Genomic DNA, 25,158 nt, shown 5'->3' with positions numbered 1-25,158 from the left:
ACCCTTCGGCCGCCCTGTCCATCTCGGCCCAGATACTCCCATCTACACTATTCCCACCTGCCCACATTTGGCCCATACCCCTCTAAACCTCTCCTATCCATGTACCTGTCCAAATGTCTTTTAAGTGTTGTTATGGTACTTGCCTCAACTACTTCCTTTGGTAGCTCATTCCTTACACCCACCGCCCTCTGTGTGAGAAGGTTCTGCCTCGGGTTCCTGTTAAATCTTTCTCCCCTCACCTTTGATTGGATCGCATGCAAAACAAAAATTTTCGCTGCACCGGGGTACACTTGACATTGTAATAATACTAAACCAAAACCTAACCTATGGTGTTAGACCCGAAGACACAAACAGAATTAGGCCATTCGGCCCATTAAGTCTACTCTGCCATGTACTATTTTCCCGCTCAACCCCATCCTCCGGCCCTCTCCACATAAATCGCTGACACCCGTACTAGTCAAAAATTTTGTCATCTCTGCTTTAAAAATATCTGATTACGGCCTCCACAGCCGGCTGTGTCAAATAATTCCACAGATTCCCCACCTTCTAGCTAAAGAAATTTCTCCTCAACTTCTTTCTACGGGTACGACATTCACCCAGAGAGTTGTGAATCTGTGGAATTCTCTGCCTCAGAAGGCAGTGGAGGTCAATTCTCTGGATGCTTTCAGGAGAGAGTTAGATAGGGCTCTCTTAAAGATAGCAGAGTCAAGGGATACGGGGAGAAGGCAGGAACGGGGTACTGATTGTGGATGATCAGCAATGATCACAGTGAATGGCGATGCTGCCTCGAAGGGCCGAATGGCCTACTCCTGCACCTATTGTCTATTGTAATCTTATACTGAGGCTGTGCCCTCTGGTTCTTGACTCTCCCATTACTGGAAACATCCTCTCCACATCCACTCTATCCAGTCTTTTCCTTATTCGGTAAGTTTCAATGTGGTCCCTCCTCAACCTTCTAAATAAACTCCAGCGATTACAAGCCCAGAGCCTTTGAACGCTCATCATATGTTGACCCAATGATCCCTGGGATCATTCTTGAAGGGTTTCGGCCCGATACGTTGCCTATCTCCTTCGCTCCATAGATGCTGCTGCACCCGCTGAGTTTCTCCAGCATTTTTGTGTACCTATCATTCTTGTAAACCTCCTATCGACGCTCTCCAACGCCAGCCCATCCTAACTCGGATATCTTAATTCTAAAAGTGCATCCTTTTATTCTGAGGCTGTCTCCCTCTTGTCCTAGATTCTCTCGTTACTGGAAACATCCTCTCTACCTCTAGTGTCTCTAACAGGCTGCAGTGAGTGACAACTCTCTGTTAGATTTGCGTAGGATTGCCGAAATTTGCGTACTCAAACTCCCCCCAAATGGTTCCTCCAACTAAACAGATGGAGTCAGAATCCCTTGCAAAGTTGTACACATGCACGCGGTATTAGAGACTGTTGACTCTGATCTTTGCATTATAAAGGCTACTTGCAAATCCTGCAATCAGAGAAGATAATCGTTGGCCTGTCAAAGTCTGCAATCCACATCCCCTGCTGCTTGGGAATTACCGCCGTCTAAACCTGGGGTTGCTGCAATACACACCCACAGCCGGGTGTTTGATAAATGGCTGTAGACATTTGCACGCAGTCTGACGTATGGATGGCAGCTGATTCCGACCTGACTTTGGCATGCCAAGTGGAAAGCAGCCATTTGGGAGCAAACAAGCTCTGCAACAACAACAAGTGTGCAATTCTCCCCGCCAACATTCCTGGCAAACGCAAGTGGCCTGACCAGATATGGTCATAGAGTGATACAGCGTTGAAACAGACCCTTCGGCCCACTGGCAACATGTCCCAGCTACACTAGTCCCACCTGCCCGCGTTTGGTCCATATCCCACCAAACCTGTCCTATCCATGTCTGAAGAAGGGTCTCGACCCAAAACGTCTCTCAAGAGATGCTGCCTGTCCCGCTGAGTTACTCCAGCTTTTTGTGTCTAATCTTCGGTTTAAACCAGCATCTGCAGTTCCTTCCTACACACTATCCATGTAACTATGCGTTTAAAAAAAAGCACATGGTGCTGCAACAATTTGTAAGTCACACACATTTGCTCTCGCCAGCCATTTCCTTTAAAACACATACATAGAAGCTTTAGCATTCACTTTTAAATTCTCCCCAGTTGTACTCCTTCTGTCGTCCCCTCCTTTCACCTCGTTTTGAGGGGTTGATTTATAGAGATTTTTTAAATCATGAGCAGAGTATAATATAGAAGCTATAGGAAAGATATCGTCAAGCTGGAAAGAGTGCAGAGAAGATTTACGAGGATGTTGCCAGAACTCGAGGGGCTGAGCTTTACGGAGAAGGTGGGCAGGCTAGGATTCTATTCCTTGTAGCGCAGGAGGATGAGGGGTGATCTTATAGAGGTGGGAAATCATGAGGGGAATAGATGGGGTGATTACACAGAATACAAGGGGGGGGGGGGGGGTCATGAACTGAAGGACATTGGTTTAAGGTGGGAAGGGAAAGATTTAATAGGAATCTGAGGGGCAGCTTTTTCACACAGAAGGGTGGTGGGTGTATGGAATGAGCTGCCAGAGGAGGTAGTTGAGACAGGAATTATAACTATATTTAAAAGACATTTGTTAGGAACAGTGCCCTCCATAATGTTTGGGACAAAGACCCATCATTTATTTAGGCCCATAATTTATTTGAAGAAGGGTTTCGGCCCGAAACGTCGCCTATTTCCTTCGCTCCATAGATGCTGCTGCACCCGCTGAGTTTCTCCAGCAATTTTGTGTACCATCATTTATTTATTTGCCTCTGTACTCCACAATTTGAGATTTGTAATAGAAAAAATCACTTGTGGTTAAAGTGCACATTGTCAGAATTTAATAAAGGCCATGTTTATACATTTTGGTTTCACCATGTAGAAATTACAGCTGTGTTTATACATAGTCCCCCCCTATTTCAGGGCACCATAATGTTTGGGACACAGCAGTGTCATGTGAATGAAAGTAGTCATGTTTAGTATTTTGTTGCATATCCTTTACATGCAATGACTGCTTGAAGTCTGCAATTCATGGACATCACCAGTTGCTGGGTGTCTTCTCTGGTGATGCTCTGCCAGGCCTGTATTGCAGCCATCTTTAGCTTATGCTTGTTTTGGGGGCTAGTCCCCTTTAGTTTTCTCTTCAACATATAAAAGTCGTGCTCAATGGGGTTCAGATTGGGTGATTGACTTGGCCACTCAAGAAAACCATTTTTTAGCTTTGAAAAACTCCTTTGTTGCTTTAGCAGTACGTTTGGGGTCATTGTCTTGCTGTAGAATGAACCGCTGGCCAACGAGTTTTGAGGAATTTGTTTGAACTTGAGCAGATAGGATGTGTCTACACACTTCAGAATTCATTATGCTACTACCATCAGCAGTTGTATCATCAATGAAGATAAGTGAGCCAGTACCTTCAGCAGCCATCCATGCCCAGGCCATAACACCCCCACCACTGTGTTTCACAGGTGAGGTTGTATGCTTTGGATGTTGGGCAGTTCCTTCTCTCCTCCATACTTTGCTCTTGCCGTCACTCTGAAATAAGTTAATCTTCATCTCATCTGTCCACAAGACCCATTTCCAGAACTGTGGTTGATCTTTTAAGTACTTCTTGGCAAACTGTAACCCGGACATCCTATTTATGCAGCTAACCAGTGGTTTGCTTCTTCCAGTGTAGCCTCTGTATTTCTGTTCATGGAGTCTTCTGCGGATAGTGGTCATTGACAAATCCACACCTGACTCTTGAAGAGTGTTTCTGATCTGTCGCACAGGTGTTTGGGGATTTTTCTTTATTATAGAGAGAATTCTTCTGTCATCAGCTGTGGAGGTCTTCCTTGGCCTGCCAGTCCCTTTGCGATTAGTAAGCTCACCAGAACTCTCTTTCTTCTTAATGATGTTCCAAACAGTTGATTTTGGCAAGCCTAAGGTTTGGCTGATGTCTCTTAACAGTTTTATTCTTGTTTCTCAGTCTCATAATGGCTTCTTTGACTTTCATTGGCACAACTTTGGTCCTCATGTTGATAAACAGCAGTAAAAGTTTCCAAAGGTGATGGAAAGACTGGAGGAAAGACTAGGTACTGAGAGCTCTCTTATACCTGCATTAAGGAGGCATTTAAACATTCCTGAGCATTTACAAACACCTGTGAAGCCATGTGTCCCAAACATTATGGTGCCCTAAAATGTGGGGACTTTGTATAAACACAGCTGTAATTTCTACATGGTGAAACCAAAACGTATAAAAACACCCTTTAGTAAAATCTGACAATGTGCACTTTAACCACATGTGATTTTTTTTAAATTACAAATCTCAAATTGTGGAGTACAGAGGCAAATAAATAAATGATGGGTCTTTGTCCCAAACATTATGGAGGGCACTGTAGGTTAATGGTGGGAGGGGCAAGATTTAATAGGACACTAGGGGGCAACTTTTTCAGAGATGGGGTGGGCATATGGAGCTTTTCTGCTGAGTTCAGAAATACTTAGGTCTACAGCTATTTCTGGTAACGTTATAATTCTCTTGACGCAATATCTTCGTAGCTCTGACTAAATCTGATTACAGGTCAATTATATTTTGCATTCTAAATTACATTTCATTCTATGCCTAATGTTGCTTTCTTAAGAAAACGAATGGCAGCAAATTAAAAAAAAAATCATTTATAAGCAAAGAACTACAGATTCTGGATTACCAGAAAAGACACAAAGTGCTGGAGTAACTCAGCCGGCCAGACGGCTTCCCGAGAGAACATGGACGGGTGATGTCTCGGGTCCGTCGGTACCGGTCACAGTTTAAGGATAAGGGGGAAATCTTTTAGGACCGAGATGAGGAAAAGTTTTTTTCACACAGAGAGTGGTGAATCTGTGGAATTCTCTGCCACAGAAGGTAGTTGAGGCCAGTTCATTGGCTATATTTAAGAGGGAGTTAGATGTGGCCCTTGTGGCTAAAGGGATCAGGGGGTATGGAGAGAAGGCAGGTACGGGATACTGAGTTGGATGATCAGCCATGATCATATTGAATGGCGGTGCAGGCTCGAAGGGCCGAATGGCCTACTCCTGCACCTATTTTATATGTTTCTATGTTCTTCAGGGTAGACGTGGATTGTTTTCTCTGGAACGCCGGAGATTTAGTGGAGACCTGATTTAAGTATTATACAACGAGGAAGGACGTAGACAGGTATCCCAGGGAAGAAATCTCAAAGACTAGGGGGCATAGTTTTAAAATGTGAGGGGCAAAGTTTAAAGGAGATGTGCGGGGCAAGTTTTTTTACACAGGGTGGTGGCTGCCTGGGCTGGTGGTGGTGGAGGCAGATCCGACAGTGGTGTTGAAGACGGCTTTGGATGTGAATGGAATGGGGGAGTGTGGATCATGTGAAGGCAGAGGAGATTAGTTTAAATTGGCATCAGGTTCGGCATGGACATTGTGGGCCAATGGACCTGTTCCTGTTCTACGTTGCATATTCTTACTCCAGGCTCGTGGATTAAAAGACACCGCTGCATATTGTTGGTGCTGTCGAGTTTCCCTCTGTGCTAATGTGCATTTTGTAGTGAGTGTTGTTGCGGCAGGCCAGTAAGGCAGAGGTGAAGAGCAAGTTGGGCGTCAGGCCGTTATTCATTTCTTCCCACTGCATCCATAGAACAGGGCGGCACAGTGGCTCAGCGGTGGAGTTGCTGCCTCACAGCACCAGGGACCCGGGTTCCATCCCGACTACGGGTGCTGTCTGTACGGAGTTTGCACGTTCACCCCGTGACCTGCGTGGGTTTTCTCCAAGATCTTCGGTATCCTCCCACACTCCAAAGGCGGACAAGTTTGTAGGTTAATTGGCTTGGTATAAATGTAAATTGTCCCCAGTGTGTGTAGGATAGTGTGTTAGTGTGCGGGGATCGCTGGTCGGTGTGGACTCAGTGGGCTGAAGGGCCTGTTTCCGCGCTGTATCTCTAAACAAAACAGGCCCTTCGGCCACAATGTTTGTACTGAACACGAGGCCAAGGCTACTCTTATCTGCCTGCATGTGATCCATATCCCTCCATTCCCTGCATATCCACGTGCCAATTGAAAAGTCTTAAACGCCACTCTCATATCTACCTCCACCATCACCCCTGGCAATGCGTTCCAGGCACTCACCATTCTGTGCAAAAAAAAACTAGTCCCGCGCATTCACTTTAAACTTTACCCCTCTCGACTTAAAGCTATGCCCTCTAGTGTTTAATTTTTTTCCTATCCCGGTAAGATGATTCTGACTGTCTACCCTATCTATATTTCATACCCTCTGTCAGGTATCCCCGCATCCTCTGGCATTCCAGAGAACAGAATCCAAGACTGTCCGACCTTTCCCTGTAGCTCATAGCCTCTAATCCAAGGATTATATCGCATGTGCTTCGGGAATGCCTTGACATGGGGAGATATATCATGTAAATGGGCCCTTTCACCCCATATCAGTGGTATATTTTATTGTCACGTGTGCCAGGTGCAGTGAAATGGAATTGTTGCATACAGCTCAGCAAGACTATTCCTGTACATAAGTGCCATCCCCCTCGGTCAGTACCGAATGAAGAATGAACAGAAGAGCCCACTTGTTCATACACAACAGGCACCATTTTGGTGCTATGTTACAGTCCCAGTTGCAGCTGTTCACAAAGGCCCCTTGCAGCCGTCCCCTCCACCCCGGTTGTCCGGCGAGCTGTCCTCACTCTCCTTGCACGACCCTCTTCAGCCCTTGTTCACCAGGAGCACCTCCCGCAGCCGACCTCCGGGGCGCAGAAAGTAAGGCCCCCTGGTAGGACCGCACTGACTCCCAGGATTACAACCCACTCCCCCCTCCCACCCCCAGATAACTATATTCTGCACTCTGGACATTTCCCTTTGCTCTGTCTGTTGTACTTGGCCAGGTGAAAGTTAGAAGCTGTGAGCACACTTACCATTGTGAGGCGGGGAGGAATGATTTGCTTTAAAAAAAAATTAAAGTCCTAAAAGAGACGAGAAAATCCCACACTTTGCCACCAAGCCGCTGGTCTAACAGTGAATGGCAACTGGCTTTTCCCCATTTTTGTTTCCCCCCAGAGTCGTACAGCACGGAAACAGACAGCTTTGGCCCAACTCATACTTGCTGACCAAGGTCCCCCATCGAAGATAGTCCCAATTGCCAGCAAAACCTTTCGTATTCATATACCTGCCCAAATGTATTTTAAAGTTGCTATAGTGCTGCCTCAACTACCTTCTCTGACAGCTCGTTCCATACACCCATCACCTTCTGTGCCCCTCGGACCTTTTATCCAAAGTTCTCTTGGTATCTGGCTCCACAACCATCTCCGGCAGTGTGTTCCAGGCATTCACCTCTCTCCATGTACAAATAAACCTTCTCCCATACACATCTCCTTTAAACGTTGCTCCTCACACCTTAAAGGTATGCCCTGTAATCTTAGATTTCTCCATCCTCGCAAATAGATTCTGACCATCTACCCTATCTATACCTTTCATAATTTTATACACTTCTATAATCTCTCCCCTCAACCTCCGACATTACAGAGAAAACAATCCAAATCTATCCAGCCTCTCCCTGTAGCGTATCCCATCTAATCAAGGCATCATTCTGGGTCATGCAGCATTTCTGGAGAGCATGAATAGGTGACACAAAAAGCTGGAGTAACTCAGCGGGGCAGGCAGCATCTCTGGAGAGAAGGAATGGATGACGTTTCGGGTCGAGACACTTCATCAGACTGGAAGTCTCGAGCCGAAACGTCACCCATTCCTTTTCTCCAGAGATGCTGCCTGTCCCGCTGAGTTACTCCAGCATTTTGGGCCTATCTTCAGTTTAAACCAGCATCTGCAGTTCCTTCCAACACATGAATAGGTGACATTTTGGGTCAGGACCCTCCCTCAGACCATTGTGATGTGTGAAGATGGGTCCTGACCAAAAAGGTCACGTACCCATGTTCGCCAGAGAAGCTGCTTGACTCGCTGAATTACTCCGGCACTTTGTGTCTTTGTTTTGTACACCAGCATCCGCAGTTCCTTGTTCCTACATCATTCTGGTAAACCTATGCAAACCGGTAAACTGTTTGTTAGTCAATGGATGCCCATTTTTTCTGACTGTTAAATATGTGCAGGAAGGAACTGCAGATGCTGGTTTAAACCAAAGATAGACACAAAATGCTGGAGTAACTCAGCGGGACAGGCAGCATCTCTGGAGAGAAGGAATGGGTGACGTTTCGGGTAGAGACCCTTCTTCCGACAGATGTCAGGGGAGAGGGAGATAAATAGATAAGGAACTGTAAGGTGTGAAAACAGGACAAAGGGGATGCGGATCAAGGAAAGTGTAGAGTGGATCATTGTTAGCTGGGAGAAGGTAACAACAAAGCAAACAGAGATAAAATATTGTCAGGGACAGTCAGACTGGTCGGAAAACTGGGAAGGGGGAGGGATGAAGAGAGAGGGGAAGCAAGGGTTACTTGAATTTAGAGAAGTCAACGTTCATACCGTTGGGGTGTAAGCTGCCCAAGCAAAATATGAGGTGCTGTTCCTCCAATTTTCAATGTAGTGAGCGAGCTGTCCTCGAGTGGTGTTCAGGGGCCAGATGCAGTAGATTCAAGGTGACGATGGAGAGCGATCTCTCCCATCTCCACCAGGGGGCAGCTCATACCAAGCAAACTTGTACCGTCTGAAGAAGGGGTCCTGACTCGAAACGATGTCTCCCTCCACATTCCCTCCACATTTGCTAGAAAGGGTCAGGGGAGGGGAGACAGGGGGAATTGAGTTTGTTTAGTTTATTATTGTCACGTGCACCGTGATTGCAATCAAGCTATCTATAGTGTACTAATACAGGATCAAAGGTACAAAGCTTAACGCAAGATAGAGTTCAGTAAAGTCTGATTAAAGATAGTTTGCAGCAGCTCTCCAGTGAGGAAGATGGAAGGTCAGGACCACTCACATGTTGGTGAGAGGATGGATCAGTTGCCTGATAACAGCTGGGAAAAAACTGTCCATGAATCTGAAGGTGTGTGTTTTCAAACTTCAGTACCTCTTGCTGGAAGGGAGATGGGGGGGGGGGGGATTTTACTTAAAATTGTAGAATTCAGTCTTCACACCGTTGGGTTCCCAACTAGAATATGAGTTGCTGTTCCTCCAGTTTGCGTGTGGCTTCACTCTGGCAATAGAGGAGGCCCAGAACAGAATGGTCATTGTGGGAAAGCGGAACGTGCAAAAAGAAAGTAACTGCACATGCTGGTTTATACCAAAGATAAACACAAAGTGCTGGAGTAACTCAGCAGGTCAGGCAGCATCTCTGGAGGAAATGAATAGGTGACGTTTTGGGTCAATAGACAGTAGGTGCAGGAGTAGGTCATTCGGCCCTTCGAGCCAGCACCACCATTCAATATGATCATGGCTGATCATCCCCAATCAGTACCCCGTTCCTGCCTTCTCCCCACATGCCCTGACTCCGCTATTTATTTATTTAAGAGCCCTATCTAGCTCTCTCTTGAAAGCATCCAGAGAACCTGCCTCCACCGTCCTCTGAGGCAGAGAATTCCACAGACTCACCACTCTCTGTGAAAACGTGTCTCCTTGTCTCTGTTCTAAATGCCTTACTCCTTATTCTTAAAGGGCCGGGAGCCTTCTTGTAGTGGGCAGAGTGTGGGGGTGGGGGGGTCTTATTTTTCTACTGCAATGAGTCTGAAGAAAGGTTCTGACCCAAAACATCATCTATCCATTTTCTCCAGAGATGCTGCCTGACCCCTTGAGTTCTATGCTTGATATCCACTGCCCTCTGGTGGAGATTGAAGAGATCTGCACATTGTTAGCACCTGTTCCCTTGATGAATCTGACCTCACCCTCTCCCTCTCCCTCTCCCTCTCCCCACCGCTCCCACAGGCTGCAGGGCCGGAGGACTGGACAGCATGTGACTCGGCTGAGGAGCTGGAGGGCCTGGGGCTGGAGCGGTTGAAGAACGAGCTGCTGGGCCTGGGCTTGAAGTGTGGAGGCACGCTGCAGGACCGTGCCGCCAGGCTGTTCTCCGTCAGGGGCTTGTCCAGGGAACAGATGGACCCCTCGCTCTTTGCCAAGCCTGCCAGAGGCCGGAAGAAATGAGAGAAGATGCGACTCCCCCCCCCTGGGTGACCCTGCCGCCTGGGGCCTCTCCATTGTGAGTGCGGACCAGCGTGTGGGCGGCGACTGCTCCCATCTCCCTACTGTGCATTGTTTGAACGCCTGCTTCATCCTCTGCAGCCGTGGCTCGCTCCGTCCACATACAGCACCTCAAATGCTGGGCTTTGCTCTCGGCCGACAGACAGAGGCAAAGTCCTTCTTCTTTGCGGGTTTTTATAAATTGGGTGGAAAAAAAAAATAAATATAAAACTAGTTTCTTGATTTTGTTCCATTTCTACTGGGGTTTTTTCCACTTGTTTATCGTTGTCAGGCGTTATTGGTTTAGGTTTATCGTTGTCACGTGTGGTGAGGTACAGTTAAAAACGTTTGTTGCGCGATCTGAAGAAGGGTCTCGACCCGAAACGTCACCCATTCCTTCTCTCCAGAGATGCTGCCTGTCCCGCTGAGTTACTCCAGCATTTTTGTGTCCCAACTTCAAAACAAACACTAGGCAGGTCCGCCACAGATTTTCTGGCAACTGATGATCTGGCGCCTCCTTTAATTTAAACAAAATTACGAGAGCGCTCTTGAAATCCCCCCCATCCTCGCAAGTCCCCCAAAAATGTGGTGCCTATGACAGGTGAGGCTACCAATCTCAACCTCATCGAGACATGGGCAGCCGATGACCGGGGCTCTGGTACTCCAAGATAAAGCCTAATCCGGCAGATCCGTTCCCATAGCCAACTTTGTGGTCGGTCGGTATCCGGCTACCTAGGCCAACCATTCTAATAATAATAATAATAATAATAAATGTTATTTAATGGGTGCCTTTCAGACATCTCAAGGACACCTTACAAAGATTAACAGGAATAAAAAACATACAATCAGAATGAAATAAATAATAAAGACATCACAGAAACACAAATTAAAAACAGAATTCAGTCCAAAAACAAAAAATCAAAAACACAATGTGAAGAGAGAGCAGCGGCAGCTAAAGCGCGCCAGCGTCCACTCTCCCTTCACGGCAGCCATCTTGGACAAAGACTAACAGGATTACCTACAGACAAAAAATCAACCCCCCACAATGGTTACCACTGTGGGGGAAGGCACAATGTCCAGTCCCCAACCCGAAGTTCACCCAAAGTCAGGCCTATTGAGGCCACCGCAATTGCCTCTACGGAGGCCCGATGTTCCTGGCCATTCTCACCGGGTGGTGTTGCCCCAGCGTCGGGAGAGTCCACTCAGCGGCTGGGCCACCTGGAACGGCCGATTTCTAGCCGGAGGCCGCAGCTTCCGAAGCCGACAAGGCCGCGCCGGTTTGGAGCTCCCAGGCTCCCGGTGTTAGAGTCGGCGCCGCCCGCTCCGCTCCACAGAACCGCAGCCTGGAGGTGTTGAACTCGACGGTCACAGCTCACCGGAGCTCCAGCGCGGCGATCCAGCGTCGCCCGCTCCGCTCCACGATAGCGCTCCAGCGCTGTGCCACCACCGAGGCCGAGGGGCTGGGCGGTCCCCGCCAGGAAACGGCTCTCCAAGCCCGCTGGTAGGCCACGAGGACGGGTCGACGGGCAGCCTGGAGAAAAAGCTGCCTCACCGACCAGGATAGGGACCTAGAAACAAAATTGACCCCTACCCACCCACAGTAAAAAGCCCATATCTCAAAACGGACGAGACTCAGGACTAACTAACTATTCTGGTACGGTTGGACACCTCTCGGAGGCCATGACCTCCGATGTTTCCGGCAAAACGGATAATCCAGAAAGACCCTGGAACCAAGGGTGCCAGAAAATCAGTGGTGGACCTGTACATGACTATAGTCAGTCATCGTTCACAGTGTACAGATAAAGACAAAGGGCACAGCATGTAATGCAAGATAAAGTCCCAGTAAAGATAGCTCAAAGGTGTCCAATGAGGTAACTGCAGATGCTGGTTTAAACCGAAGATAGACACAAATAGCTGGAGTAACTCAGCGGGACAGGCAGCATCTCTGGATAAGAAGGAATGGGTGACGTTTCTGGTCGAGACCCTTCTACAGACTGAGAGTCAGACCCTTTCTCAGGTAGTCAAACAGAAGAGGTGGAAGGAATTATTTTGCTTCGATTTTATTTTAATCCAGTTCTACAGACCTTAGAGGAGGGTTTCGGCCCGAAGCGTTGCCTATTTCCTTCGCTCCATAGATGCTGCTGCACCCGCTGAGTTTCTCCAGCACTTTTGTGTACCACAGATTTTAGACATGGACAGTGGGACAGGCATCATCTTTGGAGAGAAGGAATGGGTGACGTTTCGCCTGAAGAAGGGTCTCGACCCGAAACGTCACCCAATCCTTCTCTCCAGCGTTGCTGCCTGTCCCGCTGAGTTACTCCGGCTTTTTGTGTCTTGTCTCCAATGAGGTAGATGGGAGGTCTGGGCCACACTCTAGATGTCGAGGGGATGGTTCAATTGCCTGATAACAGCGGGGAAGAAATCCAGTGAAAAGCTCCTAGTCAAATAGTTCTGTACGTGAGTACAATCAAGCCGTGTACAAGTACAACAGCTAGTGCAAAGAGGAAAATGCCAGAACGTGCAACAAGAGCCACAGCGATTGGAAGATCGAGAATACATCCATTCCGTAGTCCGATCACAGCAAGAAGCAAGATCACAGAAGCCCATCTTGAATCTGGTGGTTCGTGCTTTCAAGCTTTGGCATATTCAGCCCGACAGGATAGGGGAGAAGGAGGAATAAGCAGGTGTGAGTGGTCCTTAGTTATGAAGGCTGCTTTCCCGAGGCAGAGTGAAGTGTAGTTGGAGTTGATCTGTGAGGGGGGGTTGGTTTGTATGATGGACTGGGCTTACGTTCCCATCTCTCTGCTGTCTATGCAGGTACAGGGCCAATGCCAGTCACTGTTGACTCCCGGTGGGGTGAGACCCATAGCTAGCAGTCGCTAGGTTTATTATTGTCACGTGTGCCGAGGTACAGTGAAGAGTTTTGTTCTGCAAGCTCTCCAGACACATCAGTTATGCCATACATAGATACAATCAAGTCAAACTCAAGTATAATAGGCAGAGCAAAGGGGAAGATACAGAGCAGAATACAGTTCTCAGCATTGTAGCGCACCAGTTCCACAGACAAAGTCCAATGTCCGCAATCGGGTAGAGGTGAATCGGACAGTACCCTAGCTTATGGAAGGGTCGTTCAGAAGCCTAATACCTGACCGGTTTGGTGGTGCAGCGTTAGAGTCGCTGCCTTACAGCGCCAGAGACCCAGGTACGATCCTGACTGCGGGTGCTGTCTGTGCGTTCTCCGTGTGACCACGTGGTTTCCTCCAGGTGCTCGGGTTTCCTCCCACATTCCACAAAGACGTGCAGGTTTGCAGGTTAATTGGCTTCTGTAAATTACAAGATACAAGATACAAGACACATTTAATTGTCATTTGGACCCCTTGAGGTCCAAACGAAATGCCGTTTCTGCAGCCATACATTACAAACAAATAGACCCAAGACGCAACATAATTTACATAAACATCCATCACATTGCTGTGATGGAAGGCCAAAAAAACTTATCTCTCCACTGCACTCTCCCCCCCCCCCCCCCGATGTCAGAGTCAAAGTCAAAGCCCCCGGCTGGCGATGGCGATTGTCCCGCGGCCATTAAAGCCACGCCGGGTGGTGCGAGGTCGCACACCGGGTCTTGGTGTTAGAGCCCCCGGCGTGCGCTCGCAGAGTCCCGCGGCCATTCCAAGCCGCGCGGGGCAGTGATGTAGGCCCCGCTCCAGGAGCTCTTCAACCCCACAACTCGGGCGGGAGAAGTCGCCGTTGCGAGAGCCCTGAAAAGCGGTCTCCCTCCAGGGACCCGCGGGCTCCCGGTGCCGCCGTCCGCCAGACCTGCCGTTGAAGCCTCCGACTCTCCGGTCGGGCAGCAGCAGCAGCAGCAGCAGCAGCAGCGCTCCTCCACCGCTCCACCCGCTCCGGACTCGGCCAGCTCCGCGACGGTGAGGTGAGTCGTCGGCACCAGAGTCCCCGGTCTCTTCCTGTTGGAGGCCGCTCCTCGTTGCAGCCCCAACGATAACGGAGACCTGACGAGAAAAGGTCGGGTCTCCCGTGCAGGGAGAGATTTAAAAAGTTTCCCCCCCCCTCCCACCCCACCCTCACCCCCCCACACACACACCCCAACAAAAAATAACAAAAACTACATTAAAACATAGACAGAAAATAATAAAACGCGGACAGACTGCAGAGGCCGCTGCTGACCAGAGTCGCGCCGCCTCGGCGCGACTCGCGTGTCCCAAGTGTGGAGGATACAACTAGTGCATCGGGCGATCACCAGTCGGCGTGGACTCGATGGGCCAAAGGGCCTGTTTGCATGTTGTATCTCTAACTAAACTAGCTAAGATGAAGAAGGTGTTCCTGAGTCTGGTGGTGCGCGCTTTCAAGCTTCTGTACCTTCTGCCGGACGGGAGCGGATGGAGAAGAAGGAATGACCGGGGTGGGACAAGTCTTTGATTGTGTTGCCTGCTTTCCCGAGGCAGCGTGAAGTGTAGACGGAGTCGATGGTGGGGTGTCTGGTCTGTGTGTGTGACGGACTGGGCTACATCCACAACTCTCTGCAGTTTATTGCGGTCTTGGGTGGTTTGTCAGTGGGTGCCAGGGTTGGCTTCCCCTGGAGTAGCTCAGTGCTGGGTCCACCTGTGTAGCTACCGCAGGATGCGGATGATCTAATGACGAGACAATCCCACAGCACTCACCTTACAGAACGTGGAACAGTACAGCACAGGAGCAGGCCCTTCGGCCCCAATATCTGTGCCGAGCATGATGCTGATAAACTAACCTCTGCTTGTATAGAGTCATAGAGTGATACTGTGTGGAAACAGGCCCTTCGGCCCAACTTGCCCAACATGTCGCAGCTCCACTAGTCCCACCTGCCCGCACTTGGTCCATATCCCTCCACTGACCCACTGTGTTCCTTCAGCGATTTGTGTTTTTATTCGATAGTCCAACATGTGCAGTTCCTGGTACCACAGTTTAAGAAAGTTAATCTCATTACAGTGAGACTATTTAATGAAATGAATAATAAAATTTGGTTGCATCTGCTCTAAACCCGTCGACGGAGTTTACATTAGAAAGGGAGAGAGATCGAGCACTGCTCGGCTCAACACAACAACTCAAATGTGATTAAGGTTCATGTTGATGGCCATTTCACACCCATTTAGGGAACCCTTTGATCCTCAGGCTTCTTGTACTCCTGAGATCTCCCCCCCTCCCCGCTATGGCTCAGCCATATCCATAGGTGCAGGAGTAGGCCATTTGGCCCTTTGAACCAGCACCGCCATTCAATATGATCATGGCTGATCATCCCCAATCAGTACCTCGTTCCTCCCTTCTCCCCATATCCCCTGACTCCACTATCTTTAAGAGCCCCACCTAGCTCTCTCTTGAAAGCATCCAGAGAACCTGCCTCCACCGCCCTCTGAGGCAGAGAATTCCACAGACTCACCACTCTCTGTGAGAAAAAGTGTGTCCTCGTCTCCGTTCTAAATGGCTTACCCCTTATTCTTAAACTGTGGCCCCTGGTTCTGGACTCCCCCAACATCGGGAACATGTTCCCTGCCTCTAGCATGTCCAAACCCTTAACAATCTTATATGTTTCAGTGAGACATCCTCTCATCCTTCTAAACTCCAGAGTGTACAAGCCCAGCTGCTCCATCAGCATATGACAGTCCCGCCATCCCGAGAATTAACCTTGTAAACCTATGCTGTCCTATCCATGTACCTGTCTAAATGTTTCCTAAATGTTACAATAGTATCTGCCTCAACTACCTCCTCCGGCAGCTCGTTCCATGCATCCACCACCCTTTATGTAAAAAGATTTGCCCCGCAGGCTCCTATTAAATCTTTCCCCCCCTCACCCATAAGCCCATGTCCTCTAGTTCTGGGCAAGAGACTCTGCATCTACTCATCTATTCATCTCATGATTTTGTACAGCTCTGTAACATCACCTCAGGAGCCATGAACCTTTAGTTCATCCTCAGCCAGCTCCTATTTCGGTGATCCTGGGTGTGCTAAGACCGGGATCCCAGGCTCTTGTCGGTGACCCTTGCCTGCCATGTTGGTGTGGTGGCACCAGGAACTGCAGATGCTGCAATCTTGAGCAAATCACAAAGTGCTGGAGTAATTCAGCAGGTCAGGCAGCATCCCTGGAGAACATGGACAGGTGACGTTTTGGGCTGGGACTCTTCTTCAGTAGCTCGGTGGGTCATACACGGAATGTGGGCGGCACAGTGGAGCAGCGGTAGAGTTGCCGCCACACAGCGCCAGAGACCCGTGTTCACCCTGACGACGGGTGCTGTCTATATGGAGTTTGTACGTTCTCCCTCAGTTTCAGGTTAGTTTATTGTCACATGTACCGAGGTACAGTGAAAGCAGACTATTATCTAAATGGTGGCCGACTAGGAAAAGGGGAGATGCAGCGAGACCTGGGTGTCATGGTACACCAGTCATTGAAAGTAGGCATGCAGGTGCAGCAGGCAGTGAAGAAAGTGAATGGTATGTTAGCTTTCATAGCAAAAGGATTTGAGTATAGGAGCAGGGAGGTTCTACTGCAGTTGTACAGGGTCTTGGTGAGACCACACCTGGAGTATTGCGTACAGTTTTGGTCTCCAAATCTGAGGAAGGACATTATTGCCATAGGGGGAGTGCAGAGAAGGTTCACCAGACTGATTCCTGGGATGTCAGGACTGTCTTATGAAGAAAGACTGGATAGACTTGGTTTATACTCTCTAGAATTTAGGAGATTGAGAGGGGATCTTATAGAAACTTACAAAATTCTTAAGGGGTTGGACAGGCTAGATGCAGGAAGATTGTTCCCGATGTTGGGGAAGTCCAGGACAAGGGGTCACAGCTTAAGGATAAGGGGGAAATCCTTTAAAACCGAGATGAGAAGAACTTTTTTCACACAGAGAGTGGTGAATCCCTGGAACTCTCTGCCACAGAGGGTAGTTGAGGCCAGTTCATTGGCTATATTTAAGAGGGAGTTAGATGTGGCCCTTGTGGCTAAAGGGATCAGGGGGTATGGAGAGAAGGCAGGTACGGGATACTGAGTTGGATGATCAGTCATGATCATATTGAATGGCGGTGCAGGCTCGAAGGGCCGAATGGCCTACTGCACCTAATTTCTATGTTTCTATGTTTCTAAAAGCTTTTGTTGCGTGCTATCCAGTCATTGCGGTCCCTGGGACCACGTGGGTTTTTTCCAAGTGCCCAGGCTTCCTGCCACACTCAGGTTTGTAGGTTAATTGGCTTCTGCAAATTGTAAATTGTTCCTAGTGTGTTGGATAACACCAGTGTACGGGGATTGCTGGGCAATGCGCTGCAGTCTAAAGTAAAGTCTAAACTGCAGACGCTGGTCAGGCAGCATATTTGGAGAACATTGTTTAGTTTAGGAAAGAACTGCAGAATCTGGTGAAATAGAAGGTAGACACAAAATGCTGGAGTAACTCAGCAGGTTAGGCAGCGTCTCTGGAGAGAAGGACGTTTCGGGTCGAGACCCTTTTTCAGACTGATGTCAGGGGAGTGGGCGGGACAGAGATAGAATGTAGTCGGAGACAGTAAGACTGGTGGGAGAACTGGGAAGGGGGAGGGGATGGAGAGAGAGAGAAAGCAAGGGCTATCTGAAGTTAGAGAAGTCAATGTTCATACCGCTGGGGTGTAAGATGCACAAGTGAAATATGAGGTGCTGTTCCTCCAATTTGCGTTGGGCCTCACTCTGACAATGGAGGAGGCCCAGGACAGAAATGTCAGATTGGGAATGGGAAGGGGGGAGTTGAAATGCTGAGCAACCGGGAGATCAGGTAGGTTAAGGCAGACTGAGCGGAGGTGTTCAGCGAAACGATCGCCGAGCCTGCGCTTGGTCTCGCCGATGTACAGGAGTTGACACCTGGAGCAGCGGATACAGTAGATGAGGTTGGTGGAGGTGCAGGTGAACCTTAGCCTCACCTGGAAAGACTGTCGGGGACATTGGATGGAGTCGAGGGGGGAGGTAAAGGGACAGGTGTTGCATCTCCTGCGGTTGTTATAGTACATCTGCCTACATGTGATTCATATCCCTCCATTTGCTGCATATCCATGTGCCTGTCTAAAAGCCTCTAACACCCTATCGTATCTGCCTCCACCACCAAAGATCCTATAGCAGAGGATCCCAAGCTCTGCTATAGGATCTTTGTCCACCACCACCCCTGGCACTCAGTTCCAGGCCCCACCACTCCCCCTAGTGTCAAACAACTTGCCAGCACAACTCCATTAAACTTTCCCCTCTCTCACCTTAAAGCTATGCCCTCTAGTGTTGCACAGTTCCACGATGGGAAAAAGGTTCTGATTGCCTACTCAATCTATGGCTCTTATGTACTATCAAGTCTCCCTCAGCTTCCAACGTTCCAGAGAAAACAATCCAAGCCTATCTACCCTCTCCCTGTAGCTGAAACCCACCAATCCAATCTAATCGGCAGCACGGTGGCGCAGCGGTAGAGTTCGATCCTGACTATGGGTGCTGTCTGCAGGGAGTTTGCACGTTCTCCCTCGTGACCGCGTGGATTTTCTCCGGTTGCTCCGGTTTCGCCCCCACACCCCAAGTATGTGCAGGTTTAGAGGTTTATACTTGTATGAAGAAGGGTTTTGACCCGGAAACATCACCCATTTGCTAACTCTCCACGGTTTGCGGATGACACGAAGCTGGGGGGCAGTGTTAGCTGTGAGGAGGATGCTAGGAGGCTGAAAGGTGACTTGGATAGGCTGGGTGAGTGGGCAAATGTATGGCAGATGCAGTATAATGTGGATAAATGTGAGGTTATCCATTTTGGTGGCAAAAGCAGGAAAGTAGACTATTATCTAAATGGTGGCCGATTAGGAAATGGGGAGATGCAACGAGACCTGGGTGTCATGGTACACCAGTCATTGAAAGTAGGCATGCAGGTGCAGCAGGCAGTGAAGAAAGCGAATGGCATGTTAGCATTCATAGCAAAGGGATTTGAGTATAGGAGCAGGGAGGTTCTACTGCAGTTGTACAGGGTCTTGGTGAGACCACACCTGAAGTATTGCGTACAGTTTTGGTCTCCTAATCTGAGGAAAGACATTCTTGCCATAGAGGGAGTACAGAGAAGGTTCACCAGACTGATTCCTGGGATAGCAGGACTTTCATATAAAGAAAGACTGGATAGACTCAGCTTGTACACGCTAGAATTTAGAAGATTGTGGGGGGATCTTATAGAAACTTACAAATTTCGTAAGGGGTTGGACAGGCTAGATGCAGGAAGATTGTTCCCGATGTTGGGGAAGTCCAGAACAAGGGGTCACAGTTTAAGGATAAGAGGGAGGTCTTTTAGGACCGAGATGAGAAAATCATTTTTTACACAGAGAGTGGTGAATCTGTGGAATTCTCTGCCACAGAAGGTAGTTGAGGCCAGTTCATTGGCTGGATTTAAGAGGGAGTTAGATGTGGCCCTTGTGGCTAAAGGGATCAGTGGGTATGGAGAGAATGCAGGTATGGGATTTGGATGATCAGCCATGATCATATTGAATGGCGGTGCAGGCTCGAAGGGCCGAATGGCCTACTCCTGCACCTATTTTCTATGTTTCTATTCCTTTTCCCCAGAGATGCCGCCTGAAGCCACTGAGTTACTCCAACTTCTGTCCATCTCAGGTTTGGAGATTAATTGCCTTCGGTAAAATTGTTGAATTGTTCCTAGTGTGTAGGATAGTGTTAGTGTACGGGGTAATCCCTGGTCGGCACGGTCTTGGTGGGCCAGAGGGCCTGTTTCTGCGCTGTATCTGAAGTCCAAAGGAGTGAATGCCTGGGACGTGCTGCCAGGGGTGGTGGAAGGAGGCAGATACGATAGTGGCGTTTCAAGGGCTTTTAGATATGCACATGGATACAGGGGTCTCTTAAACTCCAGACACAAATTGCTGGAGTAACTCAGCGGGACAGGCAGCGTCTCTGGAGAGAAGGAATGGGTGACGTTTTGGTTCATAGAAACATAGAAAATATGTGTAGGAGGAGGCCATTTGGCCCTTCGAGCCTGCACCGCCATTCATTGTGACCATGGCTGATCATCCACAATCAATAACCCATGCCTGCCTTCTCCCCATATCCCCTGACTCCGCTAGCCCCTAGAATTCCACAAATTCACAACTCTCTGGGTGAAAAGGTTTTGTTCTCAACTCAGTTTTAAATGGCCTCCACTTTATTCTAAGACTGTGGCCCCTGATTCTGGACTCGCCCAACATTGAGAACATTTATCCTGCATCTAGCTTGTCCAGTCCTTTTATAATTTTATACGTTTCTATAAGATCCCCTCTCATTCTTCTAAACTCCAGTGAAAGCAAGCCCAGTCTTTCCAATCTTTCCTCATATGACAGTCCCGCCATCCCGGGGATTAACCTGGTGAATCTACGCTGCACTGCCTCAATAGCAAGGATGTCCTTCCTCAAATTAGCAGACCAAAACTGCACACAATACTCCAGATGTGGTCTCACCAGGGCCCTGTACAACTGCAGAAGGACCTCTTTACTCCTGTCTGCCATCCAATTCTCTATCCATGTCAATACCCTACCCCCAGTACCATATGGTCTAATTTTGCCCATTAATCTCCTGTGTGGGACCTTATCAAAGGCTTTGTGAAAGTCCAAATACACTACATTCACTCTCCCTCCTTCATCCATTTTACTTGTCACATCCTTAAAAAATTCCAGAAGATTAGTCAAGCAGGATTTCCTCTTCATAAATCCATGCTGACTCGGACCAATCCTTTTACCGCTATCTAAATGCGCTGTTATTACTTCTTTTATAATTGACTCCAGCATCTTCCCCACCACCGATGTCAGGCTAACTGGTCTATAATTCCCCGTTTTTTCTCTTGCTCCTTATTTGAAAGTGGGATAACATTAGCTACCCTCCAATCCACAGGAACTGATCCTGAATCTATAGAACATTGGAAAATGATCACCAATGTGTCCACAATTTCTAGAGCCACCTCCTTGAGTACCCTGGGATGCAGACCATCAGGCCCTGGGGATTTGTCAGCTTTCAGTCCCATCAGTCGACCGAATACTATTTATCACCTAATGCAAATTTCTTTCAGTTCTTCTGTCTCCCTAGATCCTGTGTCCTCTAGTACATCTGGGAGATTGTTTGTGTCTTCCTCAGTGAAGACAGAACCAAAGTACCTGTTCAACTCTTCTACAATTTCCTTGTTCCCCATAATAATATCACCTGTTTCTGCCTTCAAGGGACCCACATTTGCCTTTGCTACTCTTTTTCTCTTAACATACCTAAAGAAGCTTTTACTGTCCTTCTTAATATTCTTGGCCAGCTTCCCCTCGTACTTCATCTTTTCACCCCGTATTGCCCTTTTTCTTACCTTCTGTTTGAAAATTTCCCAACCCTCTGGCTTCCTGCTACTCTTTGCTATGTTATGCACCTTTTCTTTTAGTTTTATTCCCTCCCTAACTTCCCTTGTCAGCCACAGTCGCCTCTTACTCCCCTTAGAATCTTTCTTCCTCTTTGGAATGAAATGATCCTGCGCCTTCCGGATTATGCCCAGATATTCCTGCTATTGCTGTTCCACCGTCATTCCTGCCAGGATCCTTTTCCAGTCGACCTTGGCCAGCTCCCCTCTCATGCCTTCATAGTCCCCTTTGTTCAACTGCAACACTGACACTTCTGATTTAACCTTCTCCCTCTCAAATTGCAGATTAAAAGAGCCTTCTTATTAAACTCCTTGTGATGTGTGTGCCTGTCCCCCCCCCCCCTCGATCCCACTATATATCAGACATTCCTTGAGGAGCGCGGACACTGTTGGAGTTCCATCCAAATCCCCATGCTTTTCCGGTTTTGGCCCCCCCCCCCCCCCCCCGCAGACGGATTAACGGTGAGCTTTTAACAGTTTAATGCGAGCCCCGTCTGTGACTATAGACAGCTCAGACAGCAGCTAAGCCAGACAGTGCTGTGTTTCTCTGGCAGACACACAGCTGGTCAACAGCAGGACAAGGGCGAACAAGCTCAACTTTAAACACAATCAAAACCACTCTATGGGCACACACTGTGTCCTGAATGAATAGGATCTTAGATGAAGCACCTCCCTGCCACAACCAGCTTTGTCACGTGTACCAAAGTGCAGTGAAATGCCTTTTTGTCGCGTGCTATCGGGCCCACAGAAAGACCATACATGGTCGCAATAGTAGAGTCATACCACTTGTATGACTCGCAAGATAGACACAAAATGCTGGAGTAACTCTGGAGAGAAGGAATGGGTGACATTTTGGGTCGAGACCTTTCTTTAGACCATCAGTTCTCAGTCTGTCTTCGGGACCTCTGCCTGAGACCATCAGTCTGAAGAAGGGTCTCGACCCAAAACGTCACCCATTCCTTCTCTCCAGAGATGCTGCCTGTCCCGCTGAGTTACATAGAAACATAGAAAATAGGTGTAAGAGTAGGCCATTAGACCCTTCGAGCCTGCACCGCCATTCAATATGATAATGGCTGATCATCCAACTCAGTATCCTGTACCTGCCTTCTCTCCATACCCCCTGATCCCTTTAGCCACAAGGGCCACATCTAACTCCCTCTTAAATATAGTCAATGAACTGGCCTCAACTACCTTCTGTGGTAGAGAATTCCACAGATTCACCACTCTCTGTGTGAAAAATGTTTTTCTCATCTTGGTCCTAAAAGATTTCCCCCTCATCCTTAAACTGTGACCCCTTGTTCTGGACTTCCCCAACATCGGGAACAATCTTCCTGCATCTAGCCTGTCCAACCCCTTAAGAATTCTGTAAGTTTCTATAAGATCCCCCCTCAATCTCCTAAATTCTAGCGAGTACAAGCCGAGTCTATCCAGTCATTCTTCATATGAAAGTTCTGACATCTCAGGAATCGGTTTGGTGAACCTTCTCTGTACTCCCTCTATGGCAAGAATGTCCTTCCTCAGATTAGGAGACCAAAACTGTACGCAATTACTCCAGCATTCTGTGTCTATCTTCGATTTAAACTAGCATCTGCAGTTCCTTCCTACACTCTATGACTAGGACAACAAGGACTTCAAGGACAACATCAAGAACAGTTTGAAGAAACTCCACATCACATCGAGAGGCTGGGAGCACATTGCACTGGACAGGCGCTCCTGGAGGAAATCCGTGCAGGAAGGAGCTGCACGTCATGAAACGGAACTATGCCGTGTCGCAGAGACAAAGTGACAGCACCGTAAGGAGAGAGAGAAAGGGGGCTCGACAACTACCAACCACTGCTAGTCTCCACTGCCCACGTTGCACCAAGGTGTGTGGATCACGGATCGGCCTCTACAGACATCTGCAGACCCACAAGTAGACGACCCTATGGAGAGGACAAGACCGTCATACTCGTTTCAAATGGTGATTAGCAAAACTAGATAAGAGTATTTAATTGTCATAAGTACCAATAAAGGAACAATGAAATTCTTACTGAAGACAGAGACAAAATACTGGAGTAACTCAGCGGGACAGGCAGCATCTCTGGGATGACGTTTCGGGTCGAGACCCTTCTTCAGTCTGAAGAACGTCACCCATTCCTTCTCTCCAGAGATGCTGCCTGCTCTAGCATTTTTGTCTACGGTTTAAACCAGCACCTGCGGTTCCTTCCAATACCATGAAATCCTCACTTGCTGCAGCTGTGCAGACCCGTAAACACAATAAATACGCAGATAATCGAGACTACAATAAATTAATAATCGGTTTAAGAAAGAACTGCAGATGCTGGAAAAATCGAAGGTGGACAAAAATGCTGGAGGAACTCAGCGGGCGAGGCAGCATCTATGGAGCAAAGGAAATAATCAGTTTTGACTCGGAGTAGAGGAATCAAGACACAGAGGACAGAGGTTTAAGGGGAGAGATTGAGGGGCAACGGTTACACACAGAGGATGGTGGATGTGTTGTTGTATTGTATTGTATTCAAATTTATTGTCATTGTCTCAATTAGGGACAACAAAATGAATTTCCCTTTACAGTCAGTATTGTGCAGTGTTGTTGGGAAGAAGCTGTTCTCGATCTTGAAGGTCGCGGTTCTTAGGCTGCTGCACCTTCTTCCAGAGGGTAGTAGCGAGATGAGAGGGTGGCCAGGGTGGCGTGGGTCTCTGATGATACTCTGCTGCCGATGTGGTTAAACCTGGAGGTCCCGCTTCCTCACCACTATTCAAAGCTGTGGGGGGAAAGTTCCACAAGACTCAAGGAACTGCAGATGCTGAAACATTGAGCAATCCATAGAGTGCTGGAGGAAGTCAGCAGGTCAGGCAGTATATCCGTGGAGAGAACAGAAAGATGATGCCGTTTTGCTGCGGTCTGAAGGGGGTCCCGACCCGAAGTGTCACATGTTCATTCCTTCCACAGATGCTGCCTGACCCCCTGAGTTCCTCCACTTAGTAGGATAGCATTGCTCAATCTCATAGGTGAGCCACTAAATCGCAGGTGATCATTTGGGAATTCATTTCCTGGCTAATTATATTATAATTGGTAAATAATGAAACACAGTGGCGCAGCGGGTGTAGCTACTGCCCTGCAACGCCAGAAACCCACGTTTCACCCTGACCTCGAATGCTGCCTGTGTGGAGTTTGCATGTTCTCCCTGTGACCGCGTGGGTTTCCTCCGGGTGCTCAGGTTTCCTCCCACTTCCCCAAAGACGTGCGGGTGTGTAGGTGACTTGACCCTCGTTAGATTGCCCCTAGTGTGCATAGTGTACTAGGAACCTGAGGGGTAACCTTTTCACACAGAGGGTGGTCGCTGAATGGAATGAGCTGCCAGTGGAAGTCGTTGAAGCAGGTACTATAACAACATTTAAAAGACATTTAAACATTTTTAATAATAAACTTTATTCAGAATAAAAGATATTTGCAAAACAAAAGTTGTGCAAAACTCTTCCAACATTCTCAGCGTCTACACGCTCATTATTGTCTGATGGGACAGGAAACACTTTTTCTCACAGAAAGTGGTGAGTCTGTGGAATTCTCTGCCTCAGAGGGCAGTGGGGGCAGGTTAGAAACATAGAAAAAAGGTGCAGGAGTAGGCCATT

At 48.2% G+C, this 25,158-nt stretch overlaps 1 protein-coding gene across 1 annotated transcript in view; it reads left to right on the top strand.

Annotated features, from left to right (window-relative positions):
* The window catches only part of sde2 (SDE2 telomere maintenance homolog (S. pombe)), a 47,269-nt gene extending 36,883 nt beyond the window's left edge, over positions 1-10,386 (top strand). Inside the window, exon 9 of the mRNA XM_055636244.1 lies at positions 9,887-10,386. Within this exon, the coding sequence (XP_055492219.1) occupies positions 9,887-10,102 (216 nt within the window). The 3' untranslated portion in view covers positions 10,103-10,386. The remainder of the gene's footprint in view (positions 1-9,886) is intronic.
* The last annotated feature ends 14,772 nt before the right edge of the window (positions 10,387-25,158 follow it).

Source organism: Leucoraja erinacea, chromosome 5, assembly GCF_028641065.1.
Source record: "Leucoraja erinacea ecotype New England chromosome 5, Leri_hhj_1, whole genome shotgun sequence".
Taxonomy (NCBI): Eukaryota; Metazoa; Chordata; class Chondrichthyes; order Rajiformes; family Rajidae; genus Leucoraja; species Leucoraja erinaceus.
Note: the sequence above shows the minus strand (reverse complement) of the source record. Positions and strands in the feature narration are given on the sequence as shown.